General features: G+C 32.5%; 1 protein-coding gene across 2 annotated transcripts; it reads left to right on the forward strand.

Annotated features, from left to right (window-relative positions):
- The first annotated feature begins 17666 nt into the window (after positions 1-17666).
- On the forward strand, positions 17667-23040 carry LOC114386900 (protein argonaute 7-like). Of its 2 annotated transcripts, none has more exons than XM_028346976.1 (3): positions 17667-18338; positions 19863-21132; positions 21304-23040. In XM_028346976.1, exons 1-3 carry the CDS (start codon positions 17942-17944, stop codon positions 22763-22765), a joined length of 3129 nt encoding a protein of 1042 aa, XP_028202777.1. In that variant the 5' UTR covers positions 17667-17941; the 3' UTR covers positions 22766-23040. The 2 variants fall into 2 exon arrangements, with proteins under 2 accessions (XP_028202777.1, XP_028202771.1); XM_028346970.1 differs by having other exon boundaries at positions 17669-18338; positions 19896-21132.
- The last annotated feature ends 234 nt before the right edge of the window (positions 23041-23274 follow it).

Here is a 23274-nt window from a genome sequence, read left to right on the forward strand (position 1 = left end):
AATGTAATTTACTATACTCATAATTATAAAAGTACTTATTATATATTATTTTCTTATTTTCCAATTTTATAAAATAAAATATATTTAAATGAGTTTTTAATTCTTATAATATATTTATTTTTCCTTTTTAATTCTTCTGGTTGTCTATGCGATTTTAATTCCTCACCTTATTGTTTCACTCCTTTTAAAATTGTAGATTTTGTGTATATGTCTCTCTTTTATATTACAAAAATTTCCTTTTAATCCCTATTATTTAAGAAAATATTAAGCCTGTTATCTAATCTCTGATCGTCATGCCATCTCTCAACAACCATAACCTCATGACATTGAAAACTGATACCTAGTTTAAATAAACTTCTCAATGAGTATTTAATTTATAAGAGAGAAATTTTTAAAAATAAAATAAATCAATTGTTTCATAAGATAAAGTCAACTTATACATCTAAGTTTTTAGAGAAATTTGATGAAAAATTATATAAAAAAAGTATAAGTTGATTTTAACTTATAAAAAAATTTAATTCATTTTATTTTTATTTTATTTTTAGAAGTACATATTAAAATAAAATTTTATGCAAACAAGTTCTAAAATGAAACAAAAAGTATATAATAAGGGTGCAAAGTAAAAAATAAAAATAAAAAACAAAAACAACTATATTATAATAACCAAAAAGTTATTTGAACAAAAATATTTTTTTTCCATAAATTGTTAACAAAATGATTAATATTTACAAAGTCATATCTAATAAAAAAGAATTCTTTGATTCAAGTGTTATTGAAATTGGTGGACTTAGTTTCTTTAAGTAAAATTTCAAGTTATGGATGAAAATAAAACATGAGTGGAAGAAAAGAATCAAATTTTCCCACAGATATTAATAATTATCAAAGTTGGTGATACTACGTATAAAAAATTAATAAAAAAAATGGAAAGTAAAATTGAAATAACACCGCATTGAATAGACACAACTGAAGGTGTGGGTCACATATTCTTCAAAGCATGGACGAACTACATGACAAGCAAGGTGGAATGCAAAGCCAACATCATACCACGCGACCAACCAATGGGGTACAAATTCAGACACGTTCTTGAGGACACACAACGTACTATGGTGTCTCGTGTCCTACCCAAATAGTCTTCTTTGTCCTAAGATTTTGAAAATGACAAGGACAATAATAATCAAGAAAGAAGAGAAACACCCTACACTTAAGTGCACTAGTGATTACGCTACCAGACACAAATATGAGATGAATGTGGGGTCAAATAGAAGACTGAACTACTCTACAAGGGAAAATTGCAAGGACAAGTTTGTTATTCTTCCTATCACACGAGTATATGAAGAACTAGTGTAGCTCCAACAATAACTGGACACATTTTTGGGAAAGGACTTCCCAAATTTAAATATGTACAACTTTTTCACCTTGAAGTTGTTTGTAAGTGTATGTTAATTTGACTTAAAGTAAAAAATTAAAATGTGGATTCTACAAAATTTTACCGCTCATTTAATTCATTTTTCATCCTCTTTCATCTTTACCAGACCGTCTCAACGTGAATTGAAATAAAATTACAAGATGTCGTATGCTAATGCTAAGAGAATGAAAATTTGATTCTACCAATATTACTTTATTCGAGTGAAACTAGATTCAGATAATACTAGTAGGTTGAATATTGTGGATGGAAAAATGTAACTTAAAGCAAAAAATTTATCAAAGTTGTTTAATTTAATTCTACAATAGAGATTAATTATTAATAAAACTAATAAATATTTTATTTTATAATATTTTTATACTTTCTTCACATTTATAATATGATAAATAAACAACGAATATTTGGTTATTAATATGCTTCTTCCTCTTTGTTTTTTTACTACACATATTCTTCATCAAAGATAATAATGCTTGAGTCAAATATCATTATTATAGAAAATAAATTTTTTTATTTACATATTTAATATCATTGCATCTAATTGAGTTTAAATAACTTTATGTTAATTAATTTATATAATTAATTATACTTTTATCATATATCATCAAACTCAAATATCAAAAAATTTATAATAACTTACTTATTCAATTCATCCACCGCTAGACTTCTTTGGTCACGTTATCGGTGATATGCTTCTTCCTCTTTGGTGCGCTATTATTTTAACAAAGCCATCCCATCGTCTTGATAACATCAACAAGCAAACTAGAGTTTAAACTGTGTTTATTGCATCGAGCATTTCCTTTTTTTTATTTTATTCTAATGAAATGGTTCAATTCAATCAATTTCATTGAGACTTTCTTAAACAAATATTGAGCCACCAATACCAATGTAAGGGTTCTTTTCAATTATTAAATAAATTACATGCACTATCAAATGGTAGCTGAAGGTGTTAATTTTATTTTACACAGACACAGATACATATACACCTTGAGTTATTCACTAGACTAGAATCATTATTCTTTTCATTTTCTTGGTCCAAACCATCATTAATGTCTGCCTCTTTGGTTTATAAAATAACCAAGTTGTTTGGTAGTCTTAGTGCAGGTCATACGGGTCAACATTATGATATCTAGATCTACTTCTCAATCTGCCTCCCAAGATATCCCGTAATCTTTATGACCTATGGTTAAAGAAAGTTACCACGCACATTAGCTTCATCATTAAACTTGATATTTCTGGTTGCAATGCAGATAGTCAACATTCTCTATATGCATGAATCATGTCCCTAGCTAGGGAGCTTCATTGCGGAAATCTGTTCGATTCATTTTAGGTTAAAAAGAAAATAAAAATGAAAGTGGAAACAAGTTTTTTTAATAGATTATGCATGAGTAGTCATGTTACATCCTACATCGAGTATTAACATAATTGATATTGAAAATTTTGCCTACTATATTGGTTTTAATAATAACATATATATAATTCAATTTTTTTTTTTAAAAATAGCATTCCGATATATATTTATCGCCCCATGTTTTATACTTGTAATTTTGTATCTTATATTTTTTTAATACATTGTAATCTATATGTTGTGATATTTAGATTGAAAAATATATCTTAAAATATGTTTTTTTCTCTATAAATATAAAAAATATTTAGAATTCGGCCTACAAAAGTTTTTGTTTGTTTTTATTCTAGCAAAATTTAAATATGTTACTTTTTTTTCTCAGAACTAGGTTTGGATCACAAATCCCTCTATGCGGATCACTGTTATTTCTGGCGTCGGTGCCATCTTTGTCTGAGGAGAAGGGAGGATTTGTTTTCGCATGAAGGTCACTTCACATGATGCGAACCCCACAACGGTCGCAGATGGGGGGCACCGTGGTGGCGCGTGTAGATGGGTCTTGCAGTGGTGAGCGGATTAACAAAAAAAGGACTCGCAGATGGGTTTGTAGAAACTCTATTAAATGACGCACATATCTTGCAAATGGTGAAGTTGAATCAAGAGTGGCATAAAGAAGAATGAGAATAAGGAACCCCCAAATATCCCACGCGCTCAACCCTCAATTTTCATCAATTTTTGACCTTCATGCACAAACTATGTTGTTGCGTGGATCTGGTCCTCGAGGTAAGCATTGTGAAGCCATGGTGGGCGTCAAAGAGGAAGGCTACGGCGTTGAGGAGCATGGCGTGGTAGTTTTTGTAACACTCTATTTTTCATAAAATAAATAAAAAAAGTTTTATTTTAAAACTAATAGAGTTTTTAGAAATTAAATAAATGATAGAAAAGGATTTTTATTAATTAAAATAAGAATTTCATAGTATTAGAAAATAAATAGAGTAAAATGATGTTTTAAAAAATAAAATGATGTTTTAATTGGTTATTTATTTAATGAAATTGTAAAATAGAGTTCATTTTTATAAAATAAAAAAGTAGAGTAAATAATAGACTCACGGTATCCTAGTTATAAATAGAGACATCTTAGGTTAGTTTTTATATTTACGATATATTTCTACGCTTTCTTTTTCTTCCAAATTCGTTCTCCCTTTTTCCTTTTTCCAAAACCCTCTCTTTTTTTCGCACACACCCAAACATATCCCAATAAGAATATAATCTCGAATTCGTTAACCGTTGGATCATTCTACAATTTTGGCACCATCTTCGAAACTCATTTTTTCACATTTCCACCGATGGGATTTGAAAAGTAATTCCTACAAAGAGAGAATTGTCCCTTGCACGGAGGCAATGAAATTGAAACTCCAATCCCTTCTTCTTCTCTCTAACGCTTGGAAACTCTAGTAGAACAACTAGAGGAAAAAGCTTAGAGATGCCATTATCATTGCCGAACTATACACGTGAGTCTGCTTAGGTGTAAAGGATGAGTTTATCGCAATTGAGGTCAGAGTGAACATGTGTAGAGATCCTTAAAGGATCAAATTGAAGTTAATTTTAGGATGTTTTATGTGTTTTAATTTTTATTGTACAATGATAACTATGAATTGCTCATGTTTAATAGGTCAATTAATGCCTAGATGTGAATTGAATGGTTTAATTGAGAGGTTTTGTTTCTCATGATGTGATCACATGTTCTATGCTATTAATCGAATGAATAAGTGAATGATTATATGCCTTAAATGTTGAAAGATTGTTATTGTATGATATATATATATATATATATATGTGTGTGTGTGTGTGTGTGTGTGTGTGTGTGTGTGTGTGTGTGTGTGTGTGTGTGTGTGTGTGTGTGTGTGTGTGTGTGTGTGTGTGTGTGTGTGTGATGTATGAATAGTGATAATGAGTTAGTAAGAAAGTGTGATGAGACATGTGACATGTGTTGCGAATAAGTGTGAGATTAATACGTTTCTCAATATGATTATACATGTTATTGTGAAGTGTAAAGTTATGGCATTGAGTTATGAGCTATGAACTGTACAATCACACAATTGTAAGATCCTTTAAGGACGGCGAGTTTTTGCACGACGAGTATTGTGATGGGATCCACTGTGAGAACCCGACGAGTTGAATCACTTTGAGGCACGATGAGTTAAAATGATTTTGAAAACAATTGAGTAATTTTGTGTATTGCATAGTTCATAAGTAAAGTATGTGTTTGTGCCGTGTATATATTAATATTGTGTGATGCATATATGATTCATGAGGTATGATAGCATGTTTTTTTGGGATTATAACATTGTGATTAATATTGGGAGTATGTGTTAAATTGTGATATCATATGTGTATTGAGATGTTGTGTGCATTGAGTTGTGAGTTATGAACCGTACAATCACACGATTGTAAGACCTTTTAAGGGTACGAGTTAATGCGTAACAAGTATTGTGATAGGTTCACTGTGGGAACCTGACGAGTTGAATCACTTTGAGGTGCGACAAGTTAAAATTATCTTGAGAACAATTGAGAAGTCATGTGTTTTGCATAGTTCATTGATAGAGTCTGCGTGTTAAAATATTTTCTGGGTTAGACCTGAATCAAAAGGGAGAGACCAGGACAAACTCTTTGGAGTCTAGGCCTTGGGGGTAAATACACTCGGTTTGAGTGCTCCTTTAAGTTTGTATCGATCCCATATGATTGGAGCATTCTTACAAAACAGTGTGACCCTGACTGATCTCCCTATGATTTTGCCTAGTGAAAGTGACTTGACTTACCAGTGTATGGTATATCTTGTTATATACTCTTAGGCATTTGACGAGGTTTTTCCCTGACACGGTACCACATTATATATAGGATGAAGTTTTAGTATATCTATTGCATAATGTCTGTGTAATGTTCATGGTGACTAGCTACATGATGGTGAGTAATAAATTGTATGAGTGTGAGATGTTGTGTTGTACTTGAGATTTGTTGTTCTGAATACGTGATTAATGTGAAGGTCTGAAATGTGATTTTGTACTTAAATCCTTGGGACAAGTGATGTTACACAATGAGTGGTAAAATGATACAAATTGTGCTAAGTTGAGCTTGTTATACTTATACTATATATAGATGTCTTTGTTTATCTTCACTTGTTTAGAAATGTGATAATCCATTTCCCATGTGTTGTTTGTGTTTGGATCCTGTGATGATCTCGAACATTGTGTTCGTGGGAATAGATAACTAAGTGGACTGCTTTAAGGAACCTTGTGTTGGAGGACATCAGGACACAATGCTTTAATAAGATGTGACATTAGGGCATGAGTTTCTGTTTTAATTACATGATGTTCCAAACATGTCATTTTACTTTATTTTATTCTGCTACTTAACTTGAGTTCTTTTGTAAACTTGAACGGTCTTATTTTGAGCCGAAAATATTTTTATGCCTTTAATTGGTAAGTTTTTTATTTGGTAATTAACACGAATGTGAATCTTTTACTCGTGTGAGCTCCTTTATGTTTATTGAATAAAATCATTTTATGTAATTTCACATTTCCATGTATTTTATTATTTAAATATGTATATCGGAGTCGAGGGTGTCACAGTTTTTCCAAGAGGATGGTTGTGGGTTGGCAATGTGGGATGCAAGTGTTGCGGAACAAATTAAGGTAAATAAAAGTTGCATTTTTCCCTATATTATTTGGTGAGATTGATGAGAATGTGGAGGTGATTGGATGGGATATATGTAGGTTGTTTGGTGATGGGGTGCACTGGTGTTGTGGAAAGGATAAAGGTTCTAGGTTTGGTGCTATGTCTCCAGCATAAGCATGGAGAATTGATGAATTTTTATATTTGTTATAATTATAACTGATGTAGTATAATATTTTTTACATGGCTTATAAAATTAAAAAAATATATACAACATAAAAAAATCCCCCAAACATAGCTTGTATTGTAAACGGATGTTCGATCTCCCTCTCCAAACCTTGAATCAAACAATGATACAAGCATTTAAGTCCACACATGATATTGCCATCTATCCTGCCTGACATAATAAAAACAACTTAGATAAAATTATCACAATCAAAACTCTTGATAAGAAGTAAAATGTGAATCAACACACCTATCCATTGCAAGATTGAAATCAAATTAATGGTAGGAAAGTGATGATGTTATGGTGTGACTAGTGATGAAGATTTTACGTTGATGATCATGGACTTAAGAGTGATTACTACTCGAGTAATGAAGACAGTGAAAAAGATGAGTGAGTAAAATAATAATGTCAATGTTAATGATTGTGTGATTCTTGATGACCATGATGAAGTGGAGGTAAGGTGATGGTGGCAGTTGCAGGGTCATGGTGGTGGTGGGTTTGGGTTCATGGTGGCAGTGGGGATCGAGAGAGAAATTATGGTTTGCAAAAAGCATGTATAAAGAGCAAGAAGGTCAGGAGTTTGAATAAGTATGAGAGAATAAACAATTCAACAGTGATTTTTAATTTGAACCAATGTTAATAGTTCAATTAGTCCTTTGATATACTCTTGAAGGCGACATATTAGTTCATTCATCGGATGAACAACTACAATTCTACACTCAACCATAATTTTGTAGACTAGTTGTAGCATCGGTGAAAGAGACCAAGAAGGAATGTGGTCATTATAAACATTATAGGGCAAATCACCTCCACTTGACCTTTGGGGATTTATCAAATTCTCAAAACAACATCAAGTGATGCTTCCTAAATGGATTGGGCTAATGTTTTAAAGGTTGACTATTGACCAAGAACAAGCTCTGGTAAACATTGATTGAAAGACATTTGAGCAAAATAAGGTCTAAGACCTTAAGAGAGTGAATCAGTTCTCCAATGTGGCCTAAGCATCGTTTGAATTGATGTGTACCTTCGAAAGACCCTATGATGCTCACGTTAGTGAATATTCCATCAAAGTGATGGTATGCAATCAATGTTTACTTACTACATTGATGTTAGTCGTATTTATGGGGATCTAAAGTGAGTTAGATCTCTTGGCATGAGACCCAAGGCCACTCGTAGACAATATATACTCTGATTGTAGTGACAAGATTAATTTACTTTAAGAAGTGTGATATACTATTCAAATGTTCACAAAGTCATGTAACAAATTTTTTTCCTAATTTTGACCTTCATCTATACTTATAAACTGAATTAATTTGGATAATAAACCCAAGTAAACATTTATACCCGTTGAACCTAGACTCAATCTTTGTCAAATTGATAGGATGGACTCTAAGCCCAAAATTAAATGGTTCAAGGACTATATAAGATAGAGTTATTTTTATAATTATAATTTTTATTTTACTTGTTAAAATAATATAATGTTGACATTTGAATAATTATTATCCATTGATATCACTTAAAACTATATAAATGCAGTCATCTTTATCTATTATTATAAATAAATGAAATATCTCAATTTCATCTTATTCTCTTTAGTCATGGTAGTAACCTTTTAGGTTTATATCACAGATCTGAAAAACGGTTGTCCTAATCCAATATCAGAGTAAAAAATACAGTATCAGGAAATGGTAACAAAATATGTACGCAGGATGCATAGCATAATATCCATTATAATTTATTTAAGCAATTAGCAAAACCATGTTGATAAAAAATAAATAAATTACCTAGGAAAACCATAAACCACATGTCCACATCATCACTAAGAGATGAGTCAGATGTTGGATAAAATAGTTCTTAATGATCTTTTTTTTTTTATAATGATTTTCAAGAGCAACCACTCAACAACACAACTAGTGAACTGATACTTATGTATGCCAACCACTACATATATTTTGCCTATCAATTATTGATACTGATGTTTGTACAGTTGGTCCTCTTTGGTATCCATTTAACGACAAAAAATGCAAGGGAAGTTTATGATTCCCTATACTCCTTTTCAAAGCAAAATTATGCACAATGAATTCAACCATGTCATAAGCAATGAACAAGAGGTGACAAGTAAAAACAAAAATGAGCTCTCAATCACTTTGATGCCACTCTGGAAATATTTGTTCTTATCTCTATATACACACCATGACACTAAAATGGGATCAAATGTCCTATGAAATAGAGTAGTGAATTCCTTCAGAATCATATAAATTAATCGGTTAAGCATTTGAGATATCCACTATTTTATACTACTAATACTTACTAAAACGGAAAAAATGAAATTGAAAATTCACCTTAATTAGTATCTTTATTATGTATTTAGATCAAAATATTAAACTCTTATCTCTTTTTTCAGCTTTCCTATTAATGTTTTTGCTTGAAGGAGGTACCAGTTTCTATGTTTGGCTAGATGTATTTAAAGGAAAAGAAAAGGGAAAGAAAACAGGACAAAAAGATGAAATTATTTTCTTTTGTTTTCTTGGACGGAAATGTTAATTAAGCACAATATTTTTCTCATATAGCTCACATAACATCCATTAACATTAATTCATAAAAAAAACATTCATTAACATTATTTGTGAGTGATTAACACAACTCTTAACTGAAGAGATAACATGAACACACACAAAAAAAAGTGAATACAAAGAGAGAGAACTTTAGTGTGAATTTAGGTGAACATTTACAGAATTTATTTTATAAAATTAATTTTGAACTAAAGTAATTTATGTTGGAATTTTTTTTTATCCTGAAAGTAAGTTTGTTGTAAAATTTGATGTAAAATTTTCAATTTAGCACAGGTTACTTTTTATCACTTCTAATCAAACTCAATTTAAACTTTGATGACATAATTATTTATACCTAATACTACTGGTGTCTACCACATCATTAAAACTATCTCTATATACTACTAGTAATAGCAGACATTTGTATCTTTACTAGCTAGCAATAATCAATTGATATTTCTCATGGTAGAACTAAACAAGCACTCACTCAAGGGAAAATGTATATGTTCCATTTATGACAGCAGCTACCCCATATATATATATATATATATATATATATATATATATATATATATATATATATACTAATAATAAAAGAAATAAGAATGCAAAATTAATTAAAAGTTTCAAAATATATTTAAATAAAAGCATTTCAATGGGTAAAAGACTCACATTTACTTTTCTAACATCATAATAGAACTTATCCAAATAAATAATAAAATCATCTCGGCTCAAAACAAAGTCGTCAAGACTTCATGCAATTAATATAGAAACTTGTACCCTAATATCACATCCTATCATAGCATTCTGTTTCAGCGTTCTCTAGCATAAGGTTCTCCATAGCTTACCATCTAACCATTTGTTCCCACGAACACAAAGTTCTAGATCATCACAGAATCCAAACACAAATAACACACAAGGAGTGAGTTATCACATTCCTAACTAATAGAGAGAAACGAGACAACATAGATACATATCATATAAATGAAATACAACTTACTTAAATACAGTTCATGTCATTCCACCACTTGTCGTGCAACACCACACCTCAACACAACATGCCTCATTTATTTTCACATCATTCACGTACTCAAGGGTTAAACACAATATCACTCAACCAATCAATACACAAGAGTTATGCAACAGATATACTAAGACTCAATCATATATGCAATGTGGTACCATGTTAGTGAAAAATCTCATTGGGCGCCCAGGAGTACATGACAAGACAAACCACACACTAGTAAGTTAGACCACTCTCACTCGGTAAAATCATGTGGAGACTATTTAGGGTCACCCTGTTTTGCGATAACACTCCAACCTTATGAGATCAACATAGGCTTCAAGGAACAATCAAACTGAGTGTATTTACTCTCAAGGTCTACACTCTGAAGAGTTCGTCAGGTCCTCTCCCTCCTGATTCAGGTTCAACCCAGAAAATATTTTAGTATGCAGACTCTATCTATGAACTGTACAAAACACATGACTCGTCAATTGTTCTCAAAATAATTTTATCTCGTTGCGCTTGTGATTAAACTCGTCAGGTCCCCACAATGGTTACCATCACAATACTCGTCGCGCATTAACTCATCGTTCTTAAAAGGTCTTACAATCATGTGATTGTATAGTTCATAGCTAATAACTCGATGCACACAACATCTCAATACACATGTATATTACAATTCAATACATGCCCAATTTCATCACATACACTTAATCTCAATCACAATGGTATAATTCCAAAGCAACATGTTATCACACGTCATGAATCATATACGCATCATACAATATTAATATATACATGACTGATAACTGCTAAATAATTGTATTTTGATAGTAGAAAATTAGTCAAATATTGGCCTGAAATTAATTATTTAGCAGTTATTTGTGATTAAAAGTTAGAAAATTAATTAAATTGAATTTTTGGTTGCAGATATAAAAATTGGAGGTGTAACAAGCAAAAAGGGCAGAAAAATTGAAGAAAAGAAGAAAATTTGAAGAAGGCCCCGTCCAATACGTGCGCTCAGCGCGCGTCACGGGCTAAGCGGGCTAGGAAGTACACACGCTAAGCGCGCCTACAAAGGCCCAAAGCCCACTTCAACAGCTATAAATAGAAAGCCAGTCCAAAGGAGGACACCACCACAGAATCCCCTCTCCTAGGGGTTTCATTTACTCCTTTTCTTTCTTTCACCTCTCCTCTCATTGTAAAGCCCTCATGACTATGAGTGACTAATCCCCTAGCTAGGGCCTGGCAGGCCTAAAAAGCCAATGATGTATGGAGCATTTCAAGAGTTATCAATAAAAAGAGGAATTCCCTTCAAGTTCTTTTATTTATTTACCGTTCTTTCTTTTTACATCATGTATCTCGGAACTTGCTTTCTGTTAGGGTTTAGTCCACTCGAGAGAGGGTAAAGCCTAATTAGAGGTAAGGAATGAATACTTGAATCTGTTTTAAGGGTTAGGCCACTCGGGAGAGGGTAACGCTTAAGAGAATACTAAAAGGAGAAAATTATCGGGTTATCTTTTAGAGGGTTTTTCCTTCCAGTTTCTTTTATCTGCTTTTCTTTCTTGCTTATTCTGCATCTCGGATTTTGTTTTCGGTTAGTCTTTAGGCCACTCGGGAGAGGGTAAAACCTAATTAGGGATAATGAATGAATGCGTGAATCGGTTTTAAGGGTTAGGCCACTTGGGAGAGGGTAACGCTTAATAGAACAATAAAATAAAGAAATCATTGGGTTAGCATGACTTAATGCCTCAATGCCGATGCTTTAGCAAATGTCTAGAATGTAAACTTAATGCATCTTAGTTATTGAGTCTTCGCAAAGGGCATTTTGAATATAGGTAATTAAGGTAGGCTTGTCATCATGAGGCATCAGGGGCAAGTAGATGGATAAATGTGGGGCAGAATTAGTTTGCTGATATTGATAACAGACAAATCCTGAATCCATATATCTAGGCTGATTAGACTTGTTAGGTTTTAGCAATTTTAATATATAGATTTTATTCCCTATTTTTATTGTTGGTTTTTCTTAGAAGTAGTTATTCCTTGTTTTACTGTTGGGTTTTATTAGGAGTAAGTAGTTAGGCTTAGTAGATTTAGACTTTATTTGAATTTCATAGAAGTAGTTATCTTTATCGCAATTTAAATATTTTATCTTTTATTTTGATCTTTCAATCTTTTATCTTCTAATTTTATCTTTAAATATCTTATCTTTTCTTTTATCTTCTAATTTTATCTTTAAATATCTTATCTTTTCTTTTATCTTCTAATTTTATCTTTAAATATCTTATCTTTTCTTTCCCTTATCTTCTATTTTAAATTCTTATCTCTTGCTTTTAAATTGGATTTGCATTAATCTAAGTACAAACAAAGTCCCTGTGGATTCGACACTCGGACTTCCGAGTACTTTACTACTTGTGACGATTTGGTACACTTGCCAACGAGTTAACAATGACACACACATAGACTTTACCTATGAACTATGCAATACACACAACTACTCAATTGTTTTCAAAATCATTTTAAGTCGTCGCGCCTCAGAGTGATTCAACTCGTCGAGTTCCCATAGTGGATTTCATCACAATACTCGTCGCGCAAAAATCCGTTGCCCTTAAAGGATCTTACAATTGTGTTATTGTACAATTCATACCTTATAAATTAATACATATAATATCTCAATACACATGTATCTCACCATTCATTACAAGTTCAATTTATCACTTACTCACGATTTGAATTACCATTTCATAATCTCAATATAAAATTTATACAAAATGATTCTCACAACATGAGAAGTAAAACCCCTCAAACAATTCAACACAATCATATTAAATCAATGAATAAAAATCATATGTCAAAAACATGAAAACACCAAGAGCACTCAAGTTTATCAACCAATTCACATCAGGACATCAATTGGTTTGTCAAACACAACAATATTGTATTTATAATCGTAAAGGAAAATTATAATTCAATAAACATCCCAAAATAAATCATAATTTAATTCTCTGAGGATCTCTACACATGTTCATTCTAACCTCAATCACGATAAAATCATCCATTACCTTTAAGCGGGCTCACATGTGTATTCCAGCAGTGATAGCAGCATCTCTAGCGATTTCCTGAGATTTCTCAAGTTTTTCCTCTGGTTGCTCTGCTAGGGTTTCTGAGCGTTAGAGAGAAAGAGAAGGGATTGAATCCTTCATTCCACTGTTTGCGTGCGATGAGTATTTATCCCTTCACATAAATTAATTTGAAAATCTCAACGGTGGAGATGTGAGTAAATTAATTTTAAACAGGGTATCTAACTTTTACGATGATCCAATGACTAACGAGTCTGGAATCATAGTTTTACTGAGACAAATTTTGGTGTATGCAAGAAAAGAGAAAGCTCAGTGCGAGGGACATTTCTTCCACCACAGACATTATCTTAAAAATCCCAACGGTGGTTGTGTGCAAAAATAAGTTCCTAACCTTGTGTTAAAATTTCACGATGATCCAATGGTTAACGATTCTGAAATCATCAGAGATAGATTTGGTTTGGGTGTATACAGGAAAAAGAGAGGATTTTGAAAGGGAAAAAAAATTGAGTAATATAAAATGTATGTATCTATTTATAGCTAGGGTCAGCCTATTATTTATTCTATTTTTATAGAAAGAACTCTATTTTATTTCCTATCAAATGAATAAATAAAATATATTTTTTTATTTTCCTTCAAACCATTATTTTAATTAATAAAGTTATTTCTCCTTATTTATTTAATTATAAAAATGTCATCATTTTTTTTTAAAACTCTATTTATTTTTAAATATAAATTTTTTTAATTTATTTTACGAAAAATGGAATGTTACAACGTTAATTAAGAAAATTAATTAATTATATTAATTTTAATTAAAAAGTACTTTTTTATTAAAATTTGATATAAAAAATAAAAAAATTATTAAAATTAACACATCAATTAAATAAAAAATATTTTTTAAAAAATAATATTAAATAACATAAAATTAATTTTCTTTTTTTAGATTTAAGAAAAAAAATATTTTTTTTATATTTAAGACTAAAAAAAATATACAATAAAAATATTACCTAGACAACCAAATCAATTGCTAGATGTCTACCACATCATTATAAACTGTCTCTAAAGACTACACCAACAAAATTATCGTCCAAAAAAGTTTCCAATGATAAAACAACATTGTAGCAGCTTGAGAAAGTTATGTCAAATTTCAATGGTTAGCCTTAGTGGCATTAAAAATAATTTTATTAAAAGAAACACCATTGTTAGCAGCGATGTTATTAAATTGCATCCCTATTACTGAAAGTTTATCATAGTTCCAAACTACGAAAGAAAAGAATCTTGTATGTGGTTTGGTGAATCTGGGAATTAGGAATTATAAGAACAGAAATATGGCAGGCACAAAACCATGAAAAGGGAGTGATTCCTCGTGCTGTATCTTTCATGGCAGGCATATCACAAGTACAACAATAATAAATTAAAGTTTTGAAATTTCTTAGGTAATGCCAGTGTAGTCTGATTTCACTTTTTACGACTATATCTTATATTCATATTCCATGGAATGTACAGAAAAGAATAGTAATAACTGTCACAGTTGAATCAGTAAATTAAGTCACCATAGAAAATCACTTTTGAATTAATAAACATTCTTATAGAAATTTAGATTAAAATCAAATAAAAGTGACCTTTAAGATGCAGCATTGTTTAAAAAACCTTACTACAGGAAAGTGGACAGAAAGCAAAGTGAAGATATAGGGATCATCACAAATTTAGGGCTGGCTAGGATTTAAAGTCTATGACTTCCACTCTCAATTCAGAAAGAATCATTCTGCAACTTCTCAATTAGTAGCATTAAATGATATTTCTTACCCTCTTTGGTTGATAATGAATAAAAATTTTAAATGGACTCAGTTCATCAAATGGCGGTGGAATATAGGTTTTACATGTCCCTTACACAATTAATAGAGTATTATATTAATATTTTCACTTAGTTAATGAAATCATTTCACATGGCAAACTTCCATATTATGTAAAGTTGGTTTTACCCAATGCCAACAGAGGGCAAGGGGAATGGAAAGAAAAAAAAGGATTATGCTTAAATGTCTGTGGTCAAGTTATTGTCAATATCATAACATATGATTTTGAAATATAAAACATATTTAAGGATAATGACCGTTTTATACCATAGGCGAGAACTATATACGAATACAGAAAAAAAATAATTATATTATTATTTATTTTAAACTATCATATATAATAAATTTATTAATTTTTATAATTATTATTTTGAAAATCATATAAGAGATAATTTGTAATTAGATAATATTATATAATTATTTTAACTATTAGTGTATTACCGTTAAATTCATATGAATATTCTTTGAATCATTTATAAAAATAAAATAAAAATAGACTCATATATTACCTAATATATAGCTTATAAAAGAATGAAGGAATCATTTCATGTTATGAAAGATTATGAAAGCAGTGTATAATTAAATTGAGAGTTACATCAGTAAGTATAGACAAAATTATGACAAAAAGACATTGTAAACAGCATTAAAGCCTATGGAGACTAGTGGGGCTATGTGATTTACATTCAAACTAAACTTATGTTAATGGCCACATACATAACACAGCCCCATCATCACATTCAACCGATGTTTGTCTCGAGAGACCCACCTTCTGAATGCATGAATGGCCCTTTTACGTCCCACCAACACTGATTATGTAGACTAAAGATGAGGCAAATGAAAGGATTAAAGATTAGATCAAACTGAACTAAAAAGAAAATTAGGAAGACATAAGCATGATGAAATAGCTTATGCTCTCTGTTGACAGTTTTTTTAATGTAGTTCTAATTACTAGTATCATGAAAAATCTGCCTTACCTCTGGATTAGACAAGGGGTTGAGCTTAAATCTCCTTTCAATTGCTATGTGCAATGAACCTAAATTTATCCAGGGGAGTTGAATGAAAAGGAACAGAAAATGATAGGTATCTCTAGGCCTGAAGTTCTAAACAGAACATTACTTGATAAATTTATGCCTTATTTATCCTTAGACTGAATTTTTTCTGTGATTTATTAGATGCACGTGTGCTCAAGGTTAAGGCTATGTTTGGTTTTATGGGTGGGGAGCATCAAATTCAGTTTGAAAAATAAATTCATTTTGGTGACATGTTTAGTTACCTCAAAGGTATGTTTGTACTTGAAAATTTTACCTATAATCTCAATTATGTAAAAGACGGGTTATTTTTGCAAACTTAAGTTTTGACCCACTTAAATTTACAAAATTTAATCCAAACATGTTCTAAATATTTTTCGCTCTAAAGTTATGTTCACAAATAAAAACTAATTTACTAAAGATTATATCTGCTTCCATGTTTAATTATTTTTTTTTATCAGTATGTTAAATTAAATTTATGAATAAATAATATATTTACTGACATTGTGAAAGTTTTTTTTTTTTACATTGTTACTCTATAATATGATATGTATAATAAATTTGTTGAAAATTAAAATAGTTAATTATCTTATAAGTTATACTAAAATAGATTTTTGATTGGTTTATATAGTAAAAAACATTATAGTAATAATGTATGGTATTAAACTCTAAATTGATTTTTACCAATTCCTTTTTTTTACTGCTATTTTTACCAATTCCTTGAGAAATTTTTTTAAAAAGATGATTTTCCTATATAAAATCAATTCCAAACATGTTTAGCCATTTTCATGCTTGTAGAAGTGGTCCCAATTATGCAAAATGTAGGAGATATGAAAGAAGAAGAAGAGTGGTGTGGTGATGACGAAATAAGCAGAGCACAGGAAACCAAGCTGGAAAAATTCAATGCGTGAAAATGGTTTAAGCCTGCACAATACAGACAACAATAGTGACATAACAAAGGGATGATGATGTTTAGACCAGAGTGAAACGAGAGACAAAATGTGAACTCAAATTGATCCATCCAAGTGGAAGATGAAACCCCAATCCCCATAAGCACAAATGTAAAATCCAATAAACAAATAATAAACTAGTGAGAGAGAGTGTGTGTGTGTGTGAAGGTTTCTTTGGTCTGTCTTTCCCTCTTAATTTGACTTCCCATTACATATTCAAAGGAAAAAAGTGTAGGCCAGTGTTGTGTTTGACAGTGAGTCAAGGACCATGTAAGATGGTATAAATGCCCCTAAACATAGCATACACTCTTATACAGACAGATTGCAAACTGCATAAAGACAATACCTCTTTGGTTACTGCCATTTTACCCTCTCATTTAATGCAACTCCAAGGGTACTTGCCAATTTTCTTCTAATACTACTACTATCTTTTTTTCTTCATTTTTTTCATTAAAATATATATTATTTTTTATTATATTTTTCTTTCTATCACAACCTACATCCTATAATACTTATATTTTTCTCATTAACTAAATGTTTAATAGTGTTTGGAGTGTTCATTTATTTTTTCCTAAAAGATATTGCCACCACACCAATCTCAAATACTAGTGCATATAAAAACCTCCAGAAGCTAAATAAAACCCAAAGTTCTCTCCTTCCGTCCTCCTGTGTCTTCTTCTCTCTAAATACTTTATGTAGTTTCTGTTGTCACATCTTCAAACTTGTAGTGAAAGCACAAAAACCAAATCAACCCCATCTTCATATATTCTCTAAACACACACACACACACTTTCATCTTTTTTTCTCTTGATCAAGCCATGGAAGAGACAGAGGACTCAACCAATGCCAACCAGAAATTCACCACCAAAAGAAGGAGCTTCAGGAATGGAGGCAACTCTCATGAGCATCATCATTATCACCATCACCACCACCACCACCACCATCATCATCACTATCAGCACCATCACCATCATCATCAGCTGCTACAATACTCAACTCAGCTTGGCTTTTGCAACAACCAGAACAAGTATCAGAGATACTACCCAGCTCTTCTTCCTCTACCTTCTCTTATACCTCTTCAACAACTTCCTTTGACTCCACCCTTCCCTCCGAACCTCACCATCAAATCAAAAACCCATTTGCGCAAACCTCCATGCATGCTCAATAGCTCCCCGTCCTCAGATTACAAGCTCTCTCAGCCACCACTTGATCCTGGTAAGCACTAGCATTGTTCCTTCACTTTCAAACTCACCCTTTTGCTTGCATTCTTGCTTTGTTAATTCAGAAGACAAAAAATTGTTCTTTAGGCCTTCTTGTTTGGTTTTCTTGGAAAAAATAATTCAATTTTCCTTTAACTTCTCATTTCTCACATAAAAAGGAAAAAAAAGCCTCATCATGGCAATACCATGAAGAAACCATTTCTGGCTGTTTCTTTTGTATGTAGTGTGTGTATTTTTGAAACATTTCATTTGGGGTTGTAATTTATATATTTATTTTTATATGTAGTTATATATTGATGTATTTCTAAACTTCAATCACGAAGGGTTTGGTCCATGGTCTTGTTGGGGGGGAAAAAAACTTCAGATCAGTGTGCCACTTGCTGCAATTGATGCCTTAAGTTTCTATGTTGATTTTGTCAAAAGTAGTACTCCAATGTATTCTCTTTTATTAAACAGTTGTGGGGAAAAAAATTGTTCAACTCTTTCTCTCCATAGTAGTATTTCATGATTGGATTTTATTCGCTCAACATCTTTCTTTTTTAATTCTTTTTTTCTCCTAAGAGCTAGCGATGTTGAAAGTCTTTCTTCCTTTTCCCTTTTTTTGGTGCCAGTTGTTGAAGCCAATATTAGCATATTCTGAAGTACGGTGGATTTTCCTATTCACTATGCTGTCCCAGTTCATGGGTCCCTTTTCCTTTTCTTTTTCTGTTTTTTTTATCTGGTGTGTCTGTCAGGCTCAGGGCTATATCAGAAAAAAAGTGCAAGGGTTGTTCTAGTTATTAGTGAATTTAGGTTGGGGATAAAATAGTTTCCTTATAAGCAAAGTCAAGGCCTTAATTATATTAGTAATTTTCATTCTTTAATTTGTTTACAATTACTCTAGATTCATGGCTCCAGTTTCTGAAGCTGGAATTATATTCCTAGAAAGTGCTATTATGGTATTTTCAAAATCATTGAATCTAGTATCAATACTTGCTTGTATATACATCATGGCTTGCTTTGAGGAAATATTTAGTGTTTTGTTAAACATTTATCTCCTACAAGAAATTGGTCCATGCTATTGTAACTAATATGGGAAATGGTTAATTTATAAGTAGTTACTTTTAATAGGGTGCATGATAAAAAAATATTTTTTTATATAATCCAAAGGAACTTCTCAATAACTTACTTTTGAAGAAACAAACAACAGAATATTTTGTAATAATAATATTTTTTTACAAAAATAGATTTACTAAACTTTTCTAGAAATTCTGTTTTTTCCTGTGGAAACAAATAGACATCTAATGAGCACAAGGAGTTGGTAACTTGAGCTTACCATACTGTTTGTTTGGTTGAAAGGAACTGGAGAAGAGTGCAGGAATTTTGATGAAAAAAAAGTATTGTTTGGTTCAAAAGTTTGAAGGAGAGGAAAAATAGAAGGTCCAAACTTTTGTCTGTGTAATAATGAAAAGGTTTAATTTTCCTTTACCTCTTCCCCTCCTTTGAAGCAATCCATAGGCAACAAAGTAAATTGGTAAAGTTATGAACCATCTTGTTTCTTACACTGATTCAGCTCCGAAGGAACTTCAGCAGCAAACTAAGGCATCCTTAAAAGGAGATGATGGGAAGAAACTCATTCCAGCAAGGAAGCCACAGGCAGTAATTGTTGCAAGGAGGCCAGACTCTGGTGGCAAAGAAGGTTCTGTGATCTCTCTTCTTGCCAACCACTTTTTGGTGCAATTTGATCCATCACAGAAGATATATCATTACAATGTTGAAATCACTCCTCATCCCTCCAAGGATGTTGCCAGAGCAATCAAGCAGAAGTTGGTAAATAACAATTCTGCGGTCCTCTGTGGTGCTACTCCAGCATATGATGGTAGAAAGAATCTTTATAGTCCAGTTGAATTCCAAAATGACAAGCTTGAGTTCTACATAAGCCTCCCAATCCCCACTAGCAAGCTGACTTCACCTTATGGAGAAATGTCTGACTTGAAAGAGAAGCATGAACAGCTTAAACTTTTCAGGATAAATATCAAACTGGTCTCGAAGATCAATGGGAAGGAGTTGAGTAACTATTTGAGCAAAGAGGATGATGATTGGATTCCACTTCCACAGGATTATCTGCATGCTTTGGATGTAGTTCTTAGGGAAAGTCCAACCGAGAAATGCATACCTGTAGGGAGGTCATTCTATTCAAGTTCAATGGGAAGAAGCAAAGACATTGGTGGAGGAGCTGTTGGATTGAGAGGCTTCTTTCAGAGTCTTAGACCAACACAACAAGGACTTGCTCTCAACGTGGATTTCTCAGTAACTGCTTTCCATGAGAGCATAGGAGTGATTGCATACTTGCAGAAGCGCCTCGAGTTTCTTCGAGACCTGTCTCAAAGAAAGACAGCTCAATTAACCGGTGAAGAGAGGAAGGAAGTGGAGAAGGCATTGAAGAACATCAGGGTCTTCGTTTGCCATAGAGAAACTGTTCAACGATATCGTGTCTATGGCTTGACTGAGGAGGTTACTGAAAATCTTTGGTTTGCTGACAGAGATGGGAAGAATCTGAGGTTGGTGAATTACTTTAAAGATCAGTATAACTATGACATACAATTCAGAAAACTGCCATGCTTGCAAATTAGTAGGAGTAAGCCTTGTTATCTCCCTATGGAGCTTTGTGTGATCTGTGAAGGCCAGAAGTTCCTTGGGAAACTGTCTGATGATCAAACAGCAAGAATACTCAAAATGGGCTGCCAAAGACCGGGAGAACGAAAAACCATTGTCGAAGGAGTCATGAGAGGAACTGTTGGGCCTACCAGGTAGTTAACTACATATTATAGTAGTTCCATTTTTCTTGTTTGTTGAATATATAATATGGTTCTTAACCTCATATGTACTTCTATGGATCCTTTGTTTGACTTTTTACTTTTGCATATTCATATTGCTTTTGTATTATTTTCTAATGCCTTGAAATGTAATCGTTTTGACAGTGGTGATCAGGAAAAAGAATTCAAACTCCAAGTATCAAGAGAAATGACAAAGTTGACTGGTAGAATTCTTCACCCTCCCAAACTAAAGCTTGGAGATGGAGGTCATGTGAGAAACCTGACTCCTTCACGTCACGACTGCCAGTGGAACCTTCTTGATGGACATGTCTTCGAAGGAACTACAATTGAAAGGTGGGCACTAATTAGTTTTGGGGGCACACCTGACCAGAAGTCCAATGTCCCCAGATTCATAAACCAGTTATGTCAAAGGTGTGAACAATTGGGCATTTTTCTTAACAAGAACACAGTTATTAGTCCCCAGTTTGAATCAATCCAAATTCTTAACAATGTCACCCTTTTGGAATCTAAGCTCAAGAGGATCCTGAGGACAGCCTCAAACAATCTCCAGCTTCTTATTTGCATAATGGAGAGAAAACACAAAGGGTATGCAGACTTGAAACGAATTGCTGAGACAAGTGTTGGTGTTGTGAGCCAATGCTGCCTGTACCCCAATCTCAACAAGTTGAGTTCACAATTTTTGGCCAATTTGGCCCTCAAAATCAACGCCAAAGTTGGTGGATGCACAGTTGCCTTGTACAACTCATTGCCATCGCAGTTACCGCGCCTCTTTCATATTGACGAGCCGGTGATATTCATGGGTGCAGATGTGACACATCCTCACCCTCTAGATGATGTCAGTCCATCTGTCGCTGCTGTCGTCGGCAGCATGAATTGGCCAACAGCAAACAAGTACATTTCAAGAATAAGGTCTCAAACACATAGACAAGAAATCATCCTGGACCTAGGCGCAATGGTGGGGGAGTTGCTTGATGATTTTTACCAGGAGGTAGAGAAACTCCCTAACAGAATCATTTTCTTCCGAGACGGGGTCAGTGAAACTCAGTTTTACAAAGTGCTGGAAGAGGAACTTCAATCCATCAGGTGTGCATGCTCAAGGTTTCCTGGCTACAAACCTACCATTACTTTTGCAGTTGTGCAAAAGAGGCATCACACAAGGTTGTTTCCCTTTGAAACTGACCAGTCTTCAACTCAAAAAAACAATTTTCTATATGAAAACATTCCTCCAGGGACTGTGGTTGATTCTGTGATCACTCATCCAAAGGAGTTTGATTTCTATCTTTGTAGCCATTGGGGTGTTAAAGGAACAAGTAGGCCAACTCACTACCATGTCTTGTGGGATGAAAACCAGTTTACTTCTGATGAACTTCAGAAACTGGTTTACAACTTGTGCTACACTTTTGTTAGGTGTACCAAGCCAATTTCTTTGGTGCCTCCTGCATATTATGCACATTTGGCTGCATATAGAGGCAGACTCTACCTTGAGAGATCAGAGTCCTTAGGTTTATTCAGAAGCACATCTACACTATCCAGAGCTGCTCCTCCAAAGACAGCACCTCTACCTAAACTTAGTGAAAACATCAAGAAGCTCATGTTCTATTGCTAGTGATTATTTGTTACTCTTCTGCCAATGCCATTTGATTTCTAGATAGTTTGTTTAAATCATGTAATCAGTGGATATATCATGTGCAGGATAAATATTAGTGGATCATATAAAAAAATTGAAGACATGGAATCTTGCATTTTATCTAACCAAAAAAGTTCTCCATTTAAAGGCCAAAGTGCAGGCTAATCAGAATGCTCTTCAAACTGTATATTTCTTTCCTAGTTCAATTGTGACATTCATAAGAATATTGGTATAGTTTTATAATTCTTGGATTCTACATAATTCTGAAGGTTTTAAGTTCAGTTTAGTTACAATAGCCCTTGGATTCTACTTATTATTTTAATGGTTTTTTCGTTTGATTCTAAACATATTGACATGTTAAAACTTTCCATATTTTTATTCACTTGTGAGCAAAAAGTATGATTTCCCGTCATGTCTACTTCTTCCGATGTTCAAATTTTATACTATATGATTTAGATGAATGCTAACAAATTGATATGTGTATAAAC

The sequence above is a fragment of the Glycine soja genome, chromosome 2 (genome assembly GCF_004193775.1).
Source record: "Glycine soja cultivar W05 chromosome 2, ASM419377v2, whole genome shotgun sequence".
Classification (NCBI taxonomy): Eukaryota; Viridiplantae; Streptophyta; class Magnoliopsida; order Fabales; family Fabaceae; genus Glycine; species Glycine soja.